Raw genomic sequence first — 21,967 nt, forward strand, 5'->3', positions numbered from 1 at the left:
AACATTTCTTTTATCAAGACAGTGTGATGGGTCCTATTTTATAGGTCACTTTGGTTTATCTGACACCCGTTATGAAAAAAAAACACCGTAATACCTTTTATACAACGAACAAGCATTAAAATTCACTCGCACACACTTACACATTACAAAGAAAACGTTTTTCTTTTCTCTTTAACTCGGATCAAAGCACTGAAAGCACTGGCTACATAGGGAATGAATCGGGCAACACAATAGGACATTTAGACAGACATCAACTTTATTATTAAATAATTTTTATATGTGTCTAGTCCACATACTTAATATTCTACAAGAATACAAGAAAAAAAAACGACGTCCTTTGCTAGATAGATCTGAATTTTTTTTTTTTTCATTTTTCATTTTATTGTTGATAAGAAGATTAATACGTTTTTGATCAGGACATTCAAAACTATAGGAAATTAATACCTGTTCCATGCAACTAGCACATGGTAAACATAAGCAAAACAGTCGGAAAAGAGTTACACCCTGGCTCTATTAATATTATTATTATCAGTATTGATTGATTGCTTTAGCAGATATCTTGATAAATTTTTGTATAAGTGATGGGTCAATTGATCTCTGCTTTAATGTTATCGATATATTAAAGCTTCACGATGGAAAAGAAATTGAAAGCGGGATAAGAGTAAACAAAAGAAGACAGGAATAAAAATCAACAAGACGACGACAAACGTTCACTGGACGCAGGCCACGACACACTCGAGCTACCAAAGCAAGGTTATTGTTATGACTATTGAAATAAACTTAAAACTGATCTTATTGTTGTTGTTGTTTAGACCCAAACTTTCTTTCAAATAAAACGAACAATTAAAATCATGATACTTGCAAGACAAACCTTAAGTGAAGGTCAGGTAAGTAAAAGTATCTTTAAGAATTCAGTAAGATATTAACCTCATTTAATACAACAACCATTGCTTAAACTGTGTTCTAAAACACTTCCAACTCCTAGGCTGTATAGAAACTTGGAAAGGGGCCGTGCATATCTTTACCTGAGTTTTTACTCCTAATAGCATGTTTTATCATGACATATTCATTGTTAATAGTTTTGTAAATATTTTGGTATGTTAAAAAAACTTCAAAGTTCTCGACTATCTTGTTAAGACACGAGTAACTGGTTTCAAAAAAAATGAAATGGGTAAATATTGATCTGGTGCATTTGATTGCATAAAAAGTTAGGAAGAGAACCCTACTTTTCCTGCTTTATATCACTGAAATCTTTACTTTTCCTGTCTGTTGTTAACCCTACTTTTATCTCTTCTTTCTCTCTTTCTGTTTTCTTTTTGTTTTGTCTTGTTATTTGCCATTTGAAAGCCTGAAAGTATTTTTTGCATTGATAACTTAGCTGTGGCCCTTTGTTGCTTGGTCATGTGAGTTTTTCGTTCGTTGAATGTTACCATTCCGTGTTGATCTTGTTTATCATATGTATGTTCTGGAGATAAGGATGGTGGTACTCGTAATACGAAGATGTATGATATAGTGTATTAAAAGCCTTTGTAAATTGTTTCGGAAATACTGGATATCGTTTTGAAAATTTATAGAGCTACTTTCCTTAGTATTTTAAACACATAAAAGAACAATTTCACAGCTACAGATATTACAATTAATTCGTAAGTATTTCGATTATAGTGATTATACTGTAACCAAGAGATATAGGTCCCCTAAGACATTTTCTTTGGAATTTAATACTAAGTGTTAGCACTTAAAAATAGAGAGGTACACCAGATTGCTTGCAAAATCTTTACCTGCAGGATAACTAGGTTTTTGTACATGTACTTGTATTTATACCTAAGAAGATAACAAGTAGTAGACATAATGTTCTTAATAATATTTGAATAGAGAAAAAATTTATAAAGCAAATTTATGAAAGAGAGAAATGCTACTTATTTTATTGTTTGTCCACAAAGGAGGGCTTATTTTACTCGTTTATGTTATTTTCAAAAGCAAAAGTCTAAAAAGGAAAGGTATACTGATATATATATTACATAACATACATAATGACAGATTTACACTTGAATATGATGTAATGTTCAGAAATGAGTGAGTTGAAACGTTTATATACGGTCCTATCAAAATAGCCTACGAAACATCACTCATTGCACTCAGATGCCCGTTTGTGAAAGAAACAATTTTGCAAAGTGGTGTACCTGAGTTCTTTCTCCACCAGTAAAGCTGAAAAGTCGCCATAATGACCTACATGTTTGTGTGCAATGTAAACCCAGCCACACCCGCAAAGCAGAAAATCAAATGAAATGAGACATGCTTTTAAATTCATCATTTCTTACAGGATGGAATGTCATTAACTGTATTCGATTTAAAAACGTAATGGAGAGAGTTAAATGCATTTATTAGTGTGATTACATTGTGTTCGTTATAGTTTAAATATCACCGATGCACTATGTTCGTCTTCATCAAACTCTTCAAAATGTCGAAATTGAAACTTTTCAATATCTTCAAAACAATATACATGTACATCTCTCCGTTTTGTCTAGAACATGTCCGTTTCGCTGGCGTTTAATTTTTCAAGACATTTTATACTATTTTTTTTTTCGTTATACTCAATCTATATAAGCACAAGAGGTTAGAGTGCTGAGAAAAATCCATAAGAATCCCCCCCCCGTTTACTCTGTTGCCCCAAAATGTCCATTGCGTATTTTAGTCATCTCCATTGCGTATTTTAGTCAAACACGATGAATTGTGGGTAACTTCTGTACATGTCTGGGTAATCAAACTATCATTTTTGAATCAAAAGCTAATGTGAACAATATATTTTCTAGCGTAATAGTTGTTAGAGGGTTGGTTAAAGTGTAAGCTATTGTTATTTTACTTATAATATTGTGATTTGCTGGGACATTGGTTAACTTTTGTTTTGACAAAACCTCAGTGGAAGTCATTTTATCACGATAACTTTATCAGCACATGGGACTGACGACAGTACACTTAGTTCAATGATAAGTAGGTTACATTGACGACATTTCTATCTGCTATCTTAATTTATGATTTTTTTTTTTCATTATGAGTATAAAGGTTAACAAGTTATATCATTTTTCCCAGTATCTTCAGTATTATCACGAACTGGCTGAATACAACATGATTGGCAATTGTCAACTATGCTATACTTTTTTGTTTGTTTGCTTACGTTTGCTTGTGTTTGTTTGTGTTTAGATTTAGGTTTACCAACTTTATGTCATTTTGCAGTAAAACATCAGCATTGCACGCCTTAACAATATATTAACATTAAAGCTGTAGGCCTCTATATGAGCAAAAAAATCAAGAAAGTAAAAATATTCACAATCATAATGATAATCACATGCTATATTCAATGAATTACAGGATTTGCACTATTCATCATCATATTAATACAGCATAGCTAACGCAGTAAGGGATATGTTTGCATATTTAGACACTCTATCGGTAATTATCATGGACTGAATATATTGCCGTTTGCAATATGTAAACTACTTTCTTGACAATATTTTAATACACTTTCCTTTTTTTAAAATTGAATTAGCACAGGGGCATGCTAAGGGCATATGTAAACTACTTTCTTGACAATATTTTAATACACTTTCCTTTTTTTAAAAAATTGAATTAACACAGGGGCATGCTAAGGGCATGCTGCTTAATTTAGAAGCAAGGGAGACAATTTCGAAAAGTAAGTTTCGATTTTCACACATTTTATCATTTTTTACCAAATATATACGAGCTGTTTATATAATCAGATATAACCATATATATAAAACAAAGAAATACCATGCAATTATTCTAAATGGATGTGTTCTGTTCAAAGAATATATGTGTTCATTCATTACGAAGAAAATCAAACAGATTTTGACCATTTGGCGTGAACCGAATTGCTGGGCAGTAACAGATGGAGCACGTGCGGCCAGTGCAGACCAAGATAAGTGTCGTCCGATCATGATCTGCAAAGTTCGCTATTTTGTCATGATGTATTTCATAATTTTCTCTATAGGCATGACTTGTTCAGTCGAAATTGAATGATTGATTAGTCCATATTAAAATCATTATATCGTTGCAATCATCCCTATAAAATATAATGTTGTCTGATATTGTCAAATACGTATCTTCTACCACCTTGTTGCTGATGGGTTGCCTTAAAGGGTTAGAATTGCGTTTCATTATACAGTATATGCATACATATGCATACATTTTTAACATATTTATTTATTTGTATTGCATTTTATTTTAGCATCTGTATTTAGATTACATTTTATTCTCAGACATGTCAAGCAAAAGTCAAGAAACAGTTTTCTGAATGTTGCTTTTTCTGTCAAATCCTCAGTAATCGTCTGTACACGATGTTCTGTTTCTGTTCTTTGAATTAGTAAAAACCTTTACAGACACTTTCCATTTTCATGAATAGGCCTCTCAAATTTACGGGAAAGTCCACGGGAAGCTGCAAAAATACACAATCAAATCTAATGTAATAGTTACTAACATATTTTGATGAAATATTAATATTCTTCTTCTTTAACCATTATAAAATATAGGCACTTCTGATATTTATTTCGGTAGTATTGTCTTTGCGATTAAGATACTCACCGCTTTATTTTAAGCGAATGCCTTGTTAGACCATTTAAAAATAAAGTCTGAATAAATAATGATGATAATTTTGTTCTTGTGAATTGATATATTTTAATCTTACCCCTACTGTCGTGTGCATCATTATCCACTGACAGTACTCTTTCAGCTTTATAACAGCCTCTCCCATTTTATCTTTATTTTTACCACCCTTACCTCCCTTTTTTCCACCTTCTCCTTCTTTGCCACCTCCCTTCTTGTTCTCCTAAATAATAGAATAAGATATAACTAAACTGCAGAGGCAAAAAAAATCCGTCTTAAGTTCAGATTTTTTTAGGTTAACATGAATTCTAGTGTTAAAGGGATGGATACTCAGGCAAATTAATGACAAAAATATCAAAATTATCTTATGTCCTCAAATCACCCTTAAATGACATTTGTTAAAGTGTTAGCATAAATTTATGTATAAATTCTATATATTTTGGTTTCAAGCGTAAATATATCTATATATGTTGATTGAAATTTAGATGCCGACAGAATCACCGAGTATTTTTAAAACAAGTCAAGTGACTTGAACATGCCATGGAAGTTACAATAATAGATATTGTGGATATTGTATTATTGAAACAAACCTATATCATTCATTTTTTTGACATGTTCTTAAACGTTTCCAGAATTCACTGTGACAACTATTGTGAAATATTAACGCTCTAACCTGACCCACGTGGGTCAAGTTAGGAAACCACCATTTTATTTTTATAAGAAGAAAAGGTTTTGTTCCTGTGACTGCCTAGTGTATTCATTTTGAGGACATTTACAGAATAATGTATGAAAAACGAAAAAATGAAAACTTTGCCTGTGTCTCCCTTTAATAGGAAGCAGATTTTAATTTTATTGAGACCAAAATATAAAACATCAAAGAGCATGCTTTTTTGAAAACTAAAATAGCCATTGTATGAGAATTTACATTAATTATGCATATCTTCATGCTAAAATTATATTTCATCCAATGCAATGTAATGACAGCTACAGACGCGCTTCGTCGGACCAACAAATACAATATAATAAATAAAATAAAAAACAAAATTAACAGTCATACTACTTAAAGCTATTGTATCCGTACGATCATCAATTATACATTTGACATGCTAGAGTCTGCCATTTGAGGGAGCAAAATAGGTGGAATGAAACATCAAGTTAATATAACATTCATTTATTTAGGCTTCTTGTATAATCCTACAAATATAAACTGACAACGATTCTGATTCTAATTTAGATAAGGTATGAGGAATTTTCGGATTATCGAAGTGTATATACTATTACGTTTGTCAGCAACCATTCTTTCTAAACATTTAGTCCTATATTAAAAAAAAATGATATGATATCTTGATCATGTCAAAGAATAGTTTTACCTGTTTAGCTGTTTGTTTTACAGCGTCTTTCTTGTTCTCTTCTTCTAGAATATCTTCACATACTGGCTCTAGCATTTTAAACGGCTTTTTGTACTTTTTGTTCTTGTTTTCCTTTATATCACCAGAGTCAAGGCCGTTGCACAGTACAGAAAGGCCATTGTCGGGCCCATCGCCGAGTACCATGCTACAAATGCCTTTAAAAATCTCAGACAAAATCCTCCATCTCTCAGATGTAAAGTTTTGAGGCTGAAAAAAGATAGACTTCTTTAAGGTACATTTTAGTATTGCTACTTATTGAAATATTAATATCTCTGATTTTGATATTATTAACAGCTTAATTTTCAAATGTGAACTTATTAATTTAATATATAATAAATACAAAGAGTAAATTACGCTAAAAGTAAAATGACTGAATATTCATATTATTAATTGTACATTTGATTAAGGAGAATCAATAATTGGCTTGAAATATTAACGATTGACGTGTAAGACGTAAGCTGTTTACTCCAATTTTGACCTGACCTGGTCTGCTCAATGAAATGCCGGTCCTAAAACTTATTTTAAAAGCACTACAGACAACCACATACTGCTTAAAGGATCATTATGCCTTAGAAATGCTTTTCAATCATAACTATTATATTACTTTATATTTTCCAAAAAAATACTTAGTGACCAAGTACTTGAACATCCTTTTTCTTTTGTTGCTTTTTGGCAATTAGTACAGTTATTGAGGTTAAGTGTGTTGTATGGAAGTCAAAATACTACTTTGCTTACATTTCGCTATTTTATTAATTTATCATTTATTTCTTCAGGTAACAAGCATCTTACTTTAAAACCATCATTTAAACGTTGTTAAATTCAAGTCAGCCCTTTCTAAAAAATATATAACATTATTTATTTCTTAGGCATATTGTGCTTTAAATCGAAAGACGTTTGCAGGTAGTATTTTATATTGAGTTAAGTCAAAATACTACTAGTACTTTGTTAACATTTTGATATTTTTATGAAAAATAACCTCGCATTCAGTTCTTCTTTATCAAGGTATTAAGTATCTAACATGCTTTTCAACCATTGTATATATGTAATGTTATAAAGTTTATAATTTCCCTTTTTAATGACTGCCGTTTTTTGTTTCTGAGGCATAATGTGCCTTTAGATGCACGTAAAAACAATTTCCTCTTCAATTTTTAAAACAAAAATAAAATACGTCCATATATGTTTTACTAATGTCTTTATCAGGTTTCAAATGTGTAACGTGTAAGCTTATTATCAAATGTGTTTGTGTGCATGTGCGTGTGCGTGCGGATAGGGTGTTGTTTACCATGGACACAGGAATAATTGCTATATAAAACAAAAAAGACGTCAAGGCCTTTACTCATAAATAGCAAACTGTATCCATTGGAATGGCACAAGTTAACTAAGGCGCCATTTTGAGAAACAGCAAATACTAAAGGTTATTTGTAATTAATTAAAGTACGAAATGAAGTTAAAAACTGGCTTTATTTGCAATTAAACTTAAAGCTAGACATTACTCAAAACCTTTCCCCCGGAGTATTGAAATAGTATGATAATACTGAAATCAGAAAAATGTTACATGAATTTTTTTTTAAATGCATTTTAAAAAAAGATATTCGGGTATTTTTTATTTTTTTGTTTCAGAGTTGAATACAGTAAATGCTCTACTGCAACTTAAATTGGGCATATAACATACTTGTCTGCTTTGCAACTTAATAACAGGATTTGGGGACAGATCATAACTTAGCCGCAACATTCCGACTCCGCAACCTGCCTTTCTTGCTGTCCCTTTTTCTTTTTAGTCTATGGGGGGCATTATCTGAAAGAAAACAAAAAATTGTATCATCAGTCTTTGAGGAGATGTTATAAATGTTTAAAGCTCTGCAAAGAAATATATTGACGGATAACCGCCTCCGTGGTCGTGGGGTTAGTGTCGATGATTTCTAATCCAGTTACCTCTCTGGCGTGGGTTCTATCCCCGGGAGATGCTTTGGTAGTATAGCGTGGAGGAAGGTAGTCTGGTAATGGTGTAACTCTCCAGGAGCGATGGTTAGAAAACTACCCGCCTATATGACTGAAATACTGTTGGAGAAAGGCGGAAAATGAAACAAACAAACAAACAAAAATATTGACGGATAACAGGCTAAACAGCATTGCAAAATTGTAAAACAAAAATGACAACTTAATAATTATCATCAATATGATCAATATATGCTTACTTCAGCATCACTCTCTATACCATCTTCTTCTGTTGTCACGTTATAACTTTCACATACAGGTTCAATCCAGTCAAACCAAAGTTGGTATTTTGGGTTCGTGTTTTTAATTTTACCATCATCAAAAGTTTTGCATAGTTTGATGAACCCAACTTCAAATCCACCTGTTTTGATCTCATATGCCTCTTGGCATATTGGGTAAGTATCATTTACATATATGTCTTTAAGCTCATTCGGAGTGTCATCTGGAAACTAGAATTGAATAAGCAATACAATTAAACTATTTAAAAAGAAACAATACAAACTAAACAGTAAAGTATGCTTATTTAAAAAAAACACGGAATGCAGTGGAGGAAACAAAATTCTGGACTGTGAACATCGTTTTATTGAATGAAGAATTTCTACATTGATTTCATTAAGCTAGTCAAAACAAAGAAACAAAACTTTAATTTATAATAAACAGTTTGTTTCGCATAAAAAAAAGGAAATTAGAACAACTAGCTAGCGTGATGTCTATAATCCTTGTTATAAGTAACTATGTAGATATTGATACTTACGGATTCAAGATAATTTTGAACTCCAATGGAGATACAAATTGCCATTAATCTCTCCACTGCCTTGTTTTCTTTATTTTTCTTCCCGCCTTTTCCTTTCCCTCCCTTTTTGCCTCCCTTTTTACCGCTTTTATTACTTTCTTTCTGTAAAAAATCAGTAAAATGAAGACTGTTTATCATATCACATAATGGTGAAACAGAACTATTTTAAATAATTTTATCTTTAACTCGTATACATATACTGATATCTAATATATTAAATCACTGATTTCTTTTCATCGTGTTATACTATTACAGCTAGCAACTAATACACCTGATAAAGTACTTTGCAAAGTGAATGCTAGAATTCTTATTTTTCTCAAACCTGCCAAGAACTGGTCGGCAAAATGAAGTTTGTTTAATGATAATAATTATGATACACGAGTTTGAATTTCATGCAGACATAAACGAGATATTGTGACCTAGTGCGGAAAAATGTAAGAAAACGTCAAGATCAACTTTTGACAAAAATGTATATTAAAGGATATAGATTAAAGGAGAAACTTTTGTATTGGTAATATCAAATTAAAACAAGCGGTGCAACGTGCTCCCTTTTCGTATTTTCCATTTAAAGATAAGTCAATTCTGTCACGAATATATGAGCCGCGCCATGACAAATCAAGATAGTGCATTAGCGACCAGCATGGATCCAGACCAGTCTGTTCGATCAGGATCAATACTGTTCGTTTACAAAAGCATTTTACAAGTAGAGAAGCTGATAGCAAACAGCATGGTATTCTGATCATACCGCGCGGATGCGCAGGCTGGTCTTGATCCATGCTGGTCGCAAACGCACTATGTTGGTTTTGTCATGGCGCGGCTCATATAATGAATATTATGTAATTCATAGTGCTTGTACCGAGATACGACAAAAGCTAAAAGTACAAATACCGCAAGTGTTTCGATGGCCTGTGCTTCCTCTGAGTACGCTAATATGTCGGTACATGTCGTGTTAAATTGTGTAAACACATCATCATATTCTGCTTCAGTGTTTTCTATTTCTCCATCTTGAAGACCTTCACAGAGTTCAATATACTGCTCAAGGAGGCTCTTGTCGTTCTTCTTTCCCTTTTTCTGTTATTTTAGAACAATTTACGATATATATGAACAAAAATACATATATTATACACATATAATGGCTATGCATCAATACGATCAAGTTAGCAATAATCCAATTATCATTTTAAATCATTATTTTGTCAGCGTTGCTTAAACCCCTAAGCAACGTGTCATCGATAAGGATTTTTGTATCGATATATCGGTAATGAATTATCGGCGATACAGCGTTATATCGATTGCCAGGCTTAATTTTAGCTTTCAAGTCTTTTTTAATGTTTCCTAAGGACAATGACAAAGCAGTTATATTAAGACAAATGCAAAAAAGATAAACTATGAAAACTGAACAATTTGTTGTTTTTTTATCATATAGCTATAAATGAAAACTAATGACTAGTAACTATAAAGTTTAAAGTCTTTTCCATTTTACTTTAGTTGTTGTTGTTGCTATAACGTAGTTACCGATCATGCTAAATCCCGTCCTTGCCGTTCCAATTAAACCGTTTTTAATTGGCAAATTATAGTGTTTAGAACCTGAATAATTATTAAAGTTTAACATTTTGTAATCATAATTTTTACAAAGAAACACTGACAATTTTTTCTTTGCATTTTCCCTTTTTAAAATCTGAATTGAGGGGTCTTGACATCCACTTAGCAGACGTGCGAGATTACAACGAAATTCGGCAGCATTCGTTTGAGAAACTGGGAGGTAACTTTGGCATTGATTTCCATTTTTGTTTTAGAAAAAAAATGTGTCTGGCTTCCATAACTTTATATGTCGCTTTTATTTTGACGTTTTGCGACAGTAAACAGGTCTATCAGTTCTATAAAACCTGTTCACTGAAGTCTGTTTAGCTAGAAATATATGTGCATTCGATATCCGATTTTTAAAAAATGGAATCGATATCGAATCGGATAACAAAGATCGTTGATACACAGATATCGATTGAATCGATGACACCCCTACAAAAATGACAATAATTTGCCTAATTGTTTTGACGATTTATTATGTGCATTACGAACTAACCGATATCTGTCTTCATCAATTGTAACCAAGTTAAAATATAAAAGCCAAATTTTCCAAATGAATAGTCTGATTACAAGAGTATTTAATTTAGATAAGCGGGCATGTTTACAAATTTTTACATTTTTCGACATTTTTGTGAGAGATTTCAACAAAACTTTTTCGTGTTCTGGCGCATATTGTCGGAAATTTGTAATTTGTTATTTTGCGCATAAAAAATGTTTGTTGTCTTTTCAAAACAAGTAATGCTTGCAGAGGAAAATGTTTTTGTGGCAGTCCTTCGAAAATTATATAGATTTTCCTTGAACAAATGGAAATTTTTTTCAATAATACAATGGTAGGATACTACGTCATCGCGCACTGCAAAATGCTTCCAATTGGATAGGTTTTTTTGTAGTTTAGTCCTGAAAACGGGATAGATTTTTTTCTTAAATGCTCCCATTTTGGACTCCCAATCGAAATTTATCCCGTTTTAGGCATAAACCAGACAGTTAAACTTTAAGCGTTTTTTATTATTATTATAATTATTATTATTATTATTATTATTATTATTATTATTATTATTATTATTATTATTATATCAAGTTCTAAAGCCAATCATTGATGCGCTTCATTATATTTTAATTTTCAAACGATTTCTTAAAATAAAAAGTATTCTTCGAGTCGACACAAAGAAAGTCCGATTGAGAGTTTTATTGTAGTATCCTACCATTGTAAAACATTCAAAATAAAGTTAAGACAAAAGAAGGGTGAACGTGTTAAGATAATTTATTACAATACCAGATCAATTCAAACTATGACAATATTTAAGTAGCGTGCTGTTTGAAACTTATAAGTACTCTTTTTATAAACATGTTTTTATGTTTTAATACAAACAATTTAAAATGACGCTGTCACGTGAATAGCTTATTTTAAGACTAGTTTATATGTAATTTGAGGCAAAGTAAAAACATAAAATGATAATACTTACATTTGGCTTTGCTGAAACAAGTATCACTAAACTTAGAGCAACTACCACAACTAGTTTAATATTCATCTGAAAAAAAATCAAGTGAATATGAAAATGAAGTGTTAGTTTAAAAGTATGATCTCCTGTTATTTTGTATTATAAATTAAACCCAAAATTTATTAGACGGACTAAACCTTTATAAACTCTTGATTAAAAGGCTAACTCACAAAAAATAATAAAATCAATACAATACATGTAAGGGATATTGAATGGGTGTAGGTTCAATACAGTATTTTTAGGTTTTAAAACGCCTATTCCAGTACTCAAGTAGTCGGTTATTCTTCCGATCCAGTAGTCAGTTACTCCAAAGATTTCTCAGGACTTTAAAGATGCATACCAATTTTAGTCACGGGACTGAAGGCGGAAACTAATTTATTAGAATTACACCGTTAACGATGGATTTTCGTTTCATGTTTTGATACACAGAATTGATAAGCACAAGAAACGCGGGGAATGTATCTTGAAAATATCACATATATATTAATTATTAAGGGGTCTAAGTAATCTATTACATCTTACATATTTAAAAGTAATTAGCCCTTCAAAACTGTTTAGAATTAAATCTGAATAAATCTCGGCCCGTTTTAGAAGCACCTCGGAATAATTTCGGCAACACATTTGTAATGTTGAAGATAAATATAAGCCACGACATTGTTAACGTTATTATTTATTGCATACAACTATTAATTGCCTTGTTATAACGCTAACCAGAGTTGTCAATTAACAACACAATTTTCGCATATTTGGAAGGATATCTTTTATTAAATTTAAGTTTACAGTGGACATTTATTTAAGAAATTTTATTATTTATTTCACAATATTAATGTTTCTGATTAAAAAAATGAAGAGAATTTCTACCCAATACTTGAGTAACAATTGAACGTCCAATCGAGTTTACGATCACCCTTAGGCGATCCTTAGGTGTAGAATCACCCTAAGAATATGTGGCCTGCTTTTTTAATTTGTCTTTTAACGTCTTATATGTGATATGCAGGCTTCATAACCTCTGATCCCCTTCCAAAATTCCATTTTATTTAGTTTCGCTCATTGTTTTCTCGTGTAGGGCACACACATTATTTTACTTGGGGACCATATGCAGCTTTTCATGGAATGACACTTGCGTGTCCCATTGAAGGTTCTATGATAACCGCCATATGAACACATCTGCGGATGTTTTTAAATTCAAAATTGTACCAGTTCATGTTAAATGAAGAATTCTGCTTAAGCTGGTGCTAGAGGGGTGTACGGTAGCTTGCAGTTGACAGTACCGTCCATGAAAAGGCTCAATCAAACCGAGCCTGCACAATTTTCAATTTTGCCGTGTTGGGCTATCCTTAGGGATTCTTATTTTCTCTATTTTATCGCCACATCAGCGTTGGTTTGGTATTGTGGAGGCTTTAAAAAGTCGCCCCGTACATTCAATCTGAGAAGTTATATTTCCGATCCTTATAGATAGTTCAGCACATCATTATTGTTCTGCTTGTGATAACTTAGTTCTTTCTATTCGGCTATTTTCTTGTTTGGTGGTTCCAGTATTCCTACCTTGAATACTGTTGAATCACACTTAGAATATGTCGCGTGCTTTTTAAATTTGTCTTTTGACGTTTTATATATGATATGCAGGCTTCATAATCTCTGATCCCCTTTCAAAATTCCATTTAATTTAGTTTCGCCAATTGTTTTCTCGTTTAGGGCATACTCATTTTTTTACTTCGGGACCATATGCCGCTTTTCATGGAATGACACTTGCGTGTCACATTGAAGGTTACATGATTTTTCACCTGTTATATAATACTAATTATATTGATGGTAGACTCTGACGTGCATAGCATTATTTTATTTAACGAGTTGAATTACATACAAATATAACATTCAGACTGTTACATTCTATTTATCACATATCCAGATAAAATATATTTACAGTGAACAAAAATTGTTTTGTTTTTATAACGCAAATAACGCCACGTCAAAATATATACACGACCGTATATTACCATTTTTACTCAAAAGCGGCACGACTATGTGATGAAATACATTTTAATGCATGTATTGTTTAATCAATATTATAACTACTTACATTAATATTAAGCATTAGTACACAAACCGTTTAAATTTAGAATTCACATTTTTAATATCTTTATCTGTTTTCTAAAATGTTTAATATTCTGTGTATAAGTCTTATTGTGGTGCCAATGTTTTAAGTGTTGTTTATCCCTTCCCCAAAATAATCGTATACAATTAAAGTTGCATATTATCTTAAAACAAAACTGATAAATATGTTACCTTTTCACTTTTGTCAAAACCTTGAAAAGCAGAAAAATTATAAAAACAAAAATAAATGTCCATTTATTTACCTGAAATAAATTTAAATTTCTTTAAATAAGCGAATGATTTAAAAGTATCACATTACCTTTATTTCCGTCCAGTTAACTGTATTTGCTGTGAAGTTATGGTGTTTTATGATGGTTTCTCCTAAACCGACTGACTTTTCAATTTATTAATCTATTTTGTGTGTAACCTGTTGACAACAATTTTTAATTATACAAAGCCTGCGAGCAATCTTATTTTTCAATATGTGACGTAAAACAGGAGTGGGCCTAAAGGAGTGGCATATTTTGTCAGTCAGTGTGTCCGTGGCTATTTTGAAATTATAATAAATTTTAATGTGGCTATGTGAACTATAGTCTGCACAAAATTTTCTTTGGTTCTATTTCATTCCGTAAAGGTTTTGTCTGGCTAAAATGTTTAGTTGGGCTAAAAAGAACAATGGAAAAAAAGCCATCTCTCAGACACAAATACTGGAATGCCCATTACATGTTTGTGTTCGTTACATAACTTTGTACATGTGACTGCTGAAAAGTTAGGGCTTTTTTTAAATACAAACTGTATACATTATGAGACAATGTGCTGAGCGTAAGAAAGGGGTCATTTATTTTAAGTTTAGGGTCACATTTTAAAGTTGAATGTAAATGTCAACTTCATAACTATTTTATTTGTTTTACGGCGCATCAACGCAGTTTAGATCGCATTGTGTCGAATCAGTAAAAATAAAGTTGGCTTACTTCGGGTGTTAAATGTGCAAACTTAAAGCAATACCAGGGGTCAAAACCACCTCATTTTCTTGCCCCGTGTTTACTGAGAAAAGATCATGATTAAATGATCCTGAATTTATTTTCTCTGTTACACTGTTAATAAAATAAATATCGGGTCAATTTTAGGATCAAGACCAATTTGGATCAACTGTTATCTTGCACAAATTTCAATAAATTTATTTAAAAAAAAAAAAAGTCTTTAGATACGTTAAATAGATATTTTTCTGATAGAAATTATCCTAAATCTATTATTTAGAAAGCGTTTTCTAAAATTGAAGGCATGTCCCAAAATGATGCTCTAAGTCCTGTCGTTTAAAATACTAGTTCAATAATACCTTTTACTGTATGTTTTAATACATCTCTGCCTAATATTGGTGAAATCTTACATAAATATTGGGATCTATTACTTTTGTCTGATAAGGTAAGCATTAAAAATATACATACCGAGTTCAAACCTATTTTAGCATATAGACGTCCTAAAAACATTCGAGATTATCTTATGAGAAGTGCTTTACTTGATCGCACATTTTTATCTAGCCAATGTTTACGAAGTAGATGTTCACATTGTAACAATATAATTGTTGGTTCCCAATTTAATAGCAGCATAACAGGTAGTTCTTTTGATTTACACAATGATGTTAATTGTACTACGCGTAATGTTAATTTACCTCATTACATGTAAAGGCTGTAAAAAGCAATACGTAGGTCAGACTAATCAAAATGTATCATGCAGAATGAATAAACATAGATTTGATATAAGAAATTGTGACGTTAATCCAGTTTCACATGTTGCGATCCATTTCGGATCAAACGATAATAAGTGTTCATTGTCAGATTTTTTCATTTTTACCTATAGAAATTATAGACAACAACATGGACCGGTTATGTAAAAGAATCTTTTTGGATCCATAAATTAAATACTATGATTCCAAATGGACTAAATAATAAAGTATTGTTTGATTTATAATAGGTTACATGAATATTAATATGTTTGTCTATTATCTTATTTTTATTAACACTGTCTAATAGACATCTGTATCACTGTTGATCCATTTTAATTCATGTACCAGCTTTATTTATAGCATAAATATTTGTTTCTACATGTTATCATAGTTTTGCCGCTAAACGCCATAACGTTTTTCGCGCGTTTAACACGTGTTCCGTTATGACGTCGCTTCCGGTAATTTTATTATGTTTTGCACTGATGAAGGCATATAGCCGAAACGTTTGCAATTAAATTAAATTACTAAATGTTCGTGTTTGTGTGGCTTGTCTGATTAATAAATTTATTTCAAACTTGTATAAACATGCTACTTCAAGTTCAGTTTTATCAATTACATATTTAATTGTTCTTTCCACCATGACACTCTGTGCAAAGTTCAAATATACGTCGACTGCTAAACAATATGTAAAACACTGTGGTACAAATTACATGTATAACCATTATCAGACAATGTGCAGAGAGCAACATAGTGATCGCAACCCGGAGGTTCACGGTAACAGTCAAATGTTTAAAACGGTATTTATTAAGCAAGTCTTCTGCATCATCGGAATATCAAAATAAAACCGGTTATGTCCTTGTCAATTTGTCATCAATAAAGATCCAGATTAATGTTTGCTTGTTTTTTTTTTTGTTTTTTTTTTGTTTTTTTTTGTGCGTGTGTTGTTGTTCATACCTAACCGACTTTCCTTGATATTTAACCAGTTATGACAAATTTCTTTGCATGTGACCGACTTCTCATACCACATGATATCTAAATTATTGGTGAAAGGCAAATGACTATTAATAATAGATTCAATATTATTTTCGTGGAGATATTACGTCTTACCAGAGGACCGAACTAGCAAACGTTGAATAACTAATGTAATGATATCCCTATTTAGCCAAGTGGTAAGATAATATCACCTGATCATACCTGCAAAGACTGAAATAACCAAGTTCATACACAGGTTGCAGTTAAGATCAAAGAGGATGCTTCCCAAATCAAACTTATCAAGAGGAGACAAACTGATAATTAAATAATTGGCGGGAAAATTGGCTAGTACTGAGACTGAAATAACGTGTCATATAGATCTATCTATGATCTCCCAAGAAGCACATGTATGAAATTATTCGATTTTTGAATGAGAATTGAAAATAATCTTAATACGGTTCATATAGTGGTTAATGGTTCATAGAGTGGTAAATAACACGTTTCTCTGGCGGTGTATGATTACATATTGTTTTAGTTCAAGAAGGTTCTTATCAATTTGACAATCAAATTATAGTATTTTATTACGTGCTACTCATTTGTGGACATTAAACAAATGCCTTATATAATTAAACAAGGGTTCATGTAGATCAGGTTTTTTGTGACGTGACACGCAGTATACACGTGTTTATTTCACTATTTCGTACAATAACTGGTTTGAACCTAAAAGGAATGCTTCTGAAAATTATTTAGATTAAATAATTGATATCACAGTCACGTTTGTTTATTAAAAGGGTTTTTTATGAGATAGTTTATGACTTTGTTCATGCAATAACAATTTAATGTTCGGGCGGAAATATTTTCTTCACTATCTTCTGGTCAATCAACGGTCAGCACAAAGAAATTATTTGGTATTTTGTTACAAAGTAAACCAGAGGCCAGTTTTTTTTCTTGTGTTTTTTTATGGAGTAAAACGCGAAAGTTAAATTTAGTATTCTTTTTATTTTTTAGTCTTAATTCATACATGCAGTTAACATTTATAAGACCAACTAATCCAGGCGAACTATGTGCAGAACATATGTGCTTCAAATGTAGATAAGTTGATCTTTGACAATAACTGTTACTCAAGATTAATTGTAATTGTTAGTGGTAATTTGTTTAACCACTTTTAATAATATTAATATTCTAAATCTAATACTTCTTTTTCTTCAATGTAACGTACGTTATTCGTAACGCTATTAAAAACTGGAAAAAAGTCTTGATAGTCAATTTAACGGCTAAGTATTGAAATAATTTTAAAGCTGTGCCAAGATATTATCTATTAATAATGTGATGAACAGAACATAGCAGAATATACATGTATATGGTCGATGATATAAAACAAATTTGATTTGTTCTATGAAAATTTATGTAGCAAATAGTTTTAAACAATTAGTAAAATAAGTAGTTTTGACTTTTATTTATAAATTGATAGGAATACAATGATCAAATGCAGTAACATACCAATTTGTGCGGAAATACACAAGAAATTTCCATTTAAAGATCTTTATACGTAATACTGTTCTATTTTATTACAGTGCGTGTAATAAATGTTCATAAAAGAACTACAAAATTAATTTATTTTCGTAGATACCATGTATCTGTAATCTTTAATCTGTTTCTAGTTTTAGGTCTTTTACATTCTGAAATACAATGTATCAAAAAATATGTCCAAGTTACATATAAATCGTTTAAGATATACTCTTGTAATATTGAAATTTGAGAACATTTATAATTGTTACAAGTCTCTTTGTAGAAATAAGAAAAAACATGTTTTGACTTCACATAAGTTAAGGTGGCTGATTTTATCACTTTTGCGCGTCGTGTTGTCGCTGACGACATTACGACAAAGCGCTTAATGGCGCGTTATCGCTTATCGTTATGGCGCTAGCGAAACATGTCATCTCGCGGCGTGTTGTCGAGATGCCACATTGTCGATTGTCAATGAGTTTATTGGCCCTTTGATGCTCGCAACAACGAGCCATGCGACGATAGGGAGACAACGGTATGATATAGGACAAGGGACATGGCGACATGGCATATTAATAGCACATTGTACCTTAAACGAGAAGAACAAGGACCGGTCATTTAAATTTTATCAAACACAAAGTCAAGCCTTTAAACGTTTGCATATTGTTACATTTTTTTTTCTAATAGCTGTTGATGTTTATCAGTTCAGTTTATAAGTTCAATTAGTGTTCAATAATTTGTTTTAATATTCACAAAAAAATGCCTTGAGCAAAGACTGTGAAATAAATTTCATACAAATCACGCATGAATCAAATGACATATAATTATTATTTAAAGGCATTTGGGCCTCAAATATAAATGTGATTTTTCTTGTTACGATTGAGGGCATTCCTACCTTCATAACCATGGGAACAACCTCTTAAAACAGCGATAGGGGCTCAATGGTCTATTGTGTTGATGTTTGAAAGCAGGAGGTTACGAGTTTGAATACCAACCACGGCAGGATGTTTTCTAATATATTATCAAATTATTTCTATAGGAATGCCACAATGGTTTTTATAATGATATGAATCATATGATGTTGTATTTTATATGTATTGAGATGCTTATTATTTGAATAATATTACAGCGCTGAATTTGAAGTAATTTGTAATAAAGGTTACAAACAAAGCGATAGTTTAACTTTCACTCAAAATATTATATCACTTTAACTGTACTTATTGCTAAAATTCCTACATTTACACATTTAAATTTTCTATAGATATACAGGGAGAATAAAAACTGTGTAGTAATATTTATTTTACCTTAACATGATTTTAGTCATTTCAGCGAACAAAGATTAGCACATTTAAGAAATAAAAAAAAACATTTATGTAATTTTCTTGCTGTGGGTCATTTATTACATAATGCGTTCAGATAGCGGTAATCAACAGTTCAAACTCTTTCAATCTTGAAAATTAAACTACGATTAATTTAGCAAATACGTTTCGTTAACATGTCGCACACACAGACATAAATTGTGACCTTTTTGATGTATTGACTTCTTTAAGATATTTGCGTTTCAGCATCTTTAACCTTTTATCTGTTCAATAAAAATTTGCAAAAGAAAAAACTTGGTTTATCCTTTGAGTCAAAAAGACATTATCGTACTAAAGTCCATCATGAGTTAGCCTTCTTTTTAGAAAAAGGCCAAGTTCAATTAATGCTCGTTTGAATAAACTTCCTAAAATAGATGACACAATTAAAATTATTCATTGATATAAATATTTTATCAGTTGTGACATTTATTATGCGGTTAGATCAATCTGCGAAGAAACATAGTCCCTATGTTTAATAAATGACATCACGGGAATAAAAAATGTTATTGAGCTTAATACTTACATGCTTATAACGATGACAGCGCTAATGGATACAGTAACAATGCCAAAAAAAGTAAAACAAAGCGGCTGACACCGGTTGAAAAATGACGTCAGTAACATCAATTGTTGTTTTTGTTGTTTTCTTATAATTGAACCAAAAGGAAGTCATGGAATAAGAGATCTAAATATTTCTGTTTTATGGATTCACCAGAGCAGCATTTTAGAAAATTCTTAAAATTTGTTTCCTAACCTGGTTGTGGTTTGGAAAGAATATCATGACTTTACCTTGTCAAAGAACAATGTTATAATAAAGTGATTTAACATCTAGTCTATATGAATTTGGACCATAAACTTTGTTATGTTGTTAAATAGTATCAGAAAAGTCAGTACCATACACCATTTTTTAAATATGCTTATAACCTTTGTCACAATATTTCGGTGGATCATAGAATCGCAATTAATAAAAATAGGCTTTTAAATAATTTTTGGAAATGCTTGAAGTATCATTGCATTGTTCGACGTCTTCTTTCAAAGACGTGAATGCTTTACGTGAGTCTTGGTATTCATGATGCGACTGGACAATAATTTTTTCATGTTTGATAGAGTAATAATGATTTGTAAATATTTTTTCAAATCTATTTATGCAATACTTATTCTGAATTAGAAAAAGAAAACGTTTTGTCAGAATCTGTATTTGTCTGGTTTAAGGAATGAACTTATAACCTGCTTCAAATTGTGACAGAAAACCGGCAATAAAAAATTTTGTTCTGCAAAAGAAGCTGGCAAGCTGCATGTTAATAGATTTAATATAGAATGAAACGGAAAATTATTCAAAAGAAATGGTAATTAAAACAAAGTGTTAAAAGACGACTCGGGTTTTGTCATGTCAGAACATCCCTGTTGTTCTTTCCACCGGCTGGAGCGGTTCTTAATCTTCAACACTTCAAGTATATAGATCAATGATCTTTAAATACTATAAAATATAACAACTCTTAAAATGAAGCAAGGGAAAATTTGTACTACAGCTGTAGCTCCCTACAGCTTTGACATATGTTGCTGCGATTTAACAAAACTAAAAATGAAATTTAAACTTCACAAACGAAGTATTGCCATTGACAAAGTCTACACTGTCACCTTTATAATTTTCTTCAGAGAAAATGAATTTATGTCGGACAACAATGTCAGAAAAATAACTCAAACTTTTACAGAGACAATGAAAGATATACAATCTGCTAGTGTAATGATACAGAGATATATAGTGATTGCAATATAAGTTAATTGCTATGCTCAAACTAACTTTTTGATTTTAAAATGAGACAACAAGCTCAATTTAATTTTGTAAATATACTTAACGACAAGCGCCATTTCATAATAGATTGAACCAATAACATTTATGCAATAATGAATTACAGATAATTACATAAGTAAGCTACTTATAAGATTTATAATTTTTGGTATAAGATGTGGGGGTTGAGCATTTTTAAGTTTCTTTTAGTGCATTAACTGTGTCCGTTATCTGTGTGAGTATAATTCAGAAATATCTTACAATATAACGTTTTAAACCATCTAATAAAAGTATCTAGTTAAAATTAAGCCAGTCTGATGAGAACTTTTTAAGCAGTTGACATTTTATCACGGTTAACGAACTTAAAATAACTTCCATGATAAATATCATTTTTAGAATCTTAAATATGACTTATGTATACTCTGATATTTATGTAAATCCCAATATAACTACCTTTTTAAAATCGCATAATAGTTTTAAAGAATAAGAATTAGTGTACTTTAAGGAAATTGATATATAAAATAATATTTTGAATGATACCTAATTAGATTAAACTTAAAGTCGTCACATTTTTTAAGAATTCACATTAAATGTAAATGCGTAAAACATTTAACAAGCACAAAATGGGAAA

General features: G+C 31.2%; 2 protein-coding genes across 2 annotated transcripts; both read right to left on the bottom strand.

The window, feature by feature from the left end:
* Positions 1-4,205: 4,205 nt before the first annotated feature.
* Positions 4,206-6,254, bottom strand: LOC132740537 (uncharacterized). The gene is made up of 3 exons (XM_060728458.1): positions 5,988-6,254; positions 4,700-4,840; positions 4,206-4,450 (listed from the first exon to the last, which is right to left on the bottom strand). Exons 1-3 carry the CDS (start codon positions 6,168-6,170, stop codon positions 4,376-4,378), a joined length of 399 nt encoding a protein of 132 aa, XP_060584441.1. The 5' UTR covers positions 6,171-6,254; the 3' UTR covers positions 4,206-4,375.
* A 1,940-nt stretch (positions 6,255-8,194) lies between these two features.
* Positions 8,195-14,438, bottom strand: LOC132740538 (uncharacterized). The gene is made up of 5 exons (XM_060728459.1): positions 14,311-14,438; positions 11,862-11,927; positions 9,703-9,885; positions 8,776-8,916; positions 8,195-8,470 (listed from the first exon to the last, which is right to left on the bottom strand). The coding sequence occupies exons 2-5, from the start codon at positions 11,925-11,927 to the stop codon at positions 8,207-8,209; spliced, it is 654 nt and encodes a 217-aa protein (XP_060584442.1). The 5' UTR covers positions 14,311-14,438; the 3' UTR covers positions 8,195-8,206.
* Between the last annotated feature and the right edge of the window lie 7,529 nt (positions 14,439-21,967).

Source organism: Ruditapes philippinarum, unplaced genomic scaffold (assembly GCF_026571515.1).
Source record: "Ruditapes philippinarum isolate M1 unplaced genomic scaffold, ASM2657151v2 ctg2835_1_1_1_1, whole genome shotgun sequence".
Lineage (NCBI taxonomy): Eukaryota > Metazoa > Mollusca > Bivalvia > Venerida > Veneridae > Ruditapes > Ruditapes philippinarum.

Bases quoted from the DNA above. Each gene is read 5' to 3' on its own strand.
- LOC132740538 (XM_060728459.1), bottom strand. From the start codon at position 11,927: ATGAATATTAAACTAGTTGTGGTAGTTGCTCTAAGTTTAGTGATACTT. The intron at 8,917-9,702 runs GTATTTGTACTT...GATTTTTTACAG, and splicing joins AGGCCATCGAAACACTTGCG to AAAGAAAGTAATAAAAGCGG. The intron at 8,471-8,775 runs GTAAGTATCAAT...ATTCAATTCTAG, and splicing joins TTCAAAATTATCTTGAATCC to TTTCCAGATGACACTCCGAA.
- LOC132740537 (XM_060728458.1), bottom strand. From the start codon at position 6,170: ATGGTACTCGGCGATGGGCCCGACAATGGCCTTTCTGTACTGTGCAAC. The intron at 4,841-5,987 runs GTAAAACTATTC...TCTATTATTTAG, and splicing joins TAAAACAAACAGCTAAACAG to GAGAACAAGAAGGGAGGTGG. The intron at 4,451-4,699 runs GTAAGATTAAAA...GTATTTTTGCAG, and splicing joins TGATGCACACGACAGTAGGG to CTTCCCGTGGACTTTCCCGT.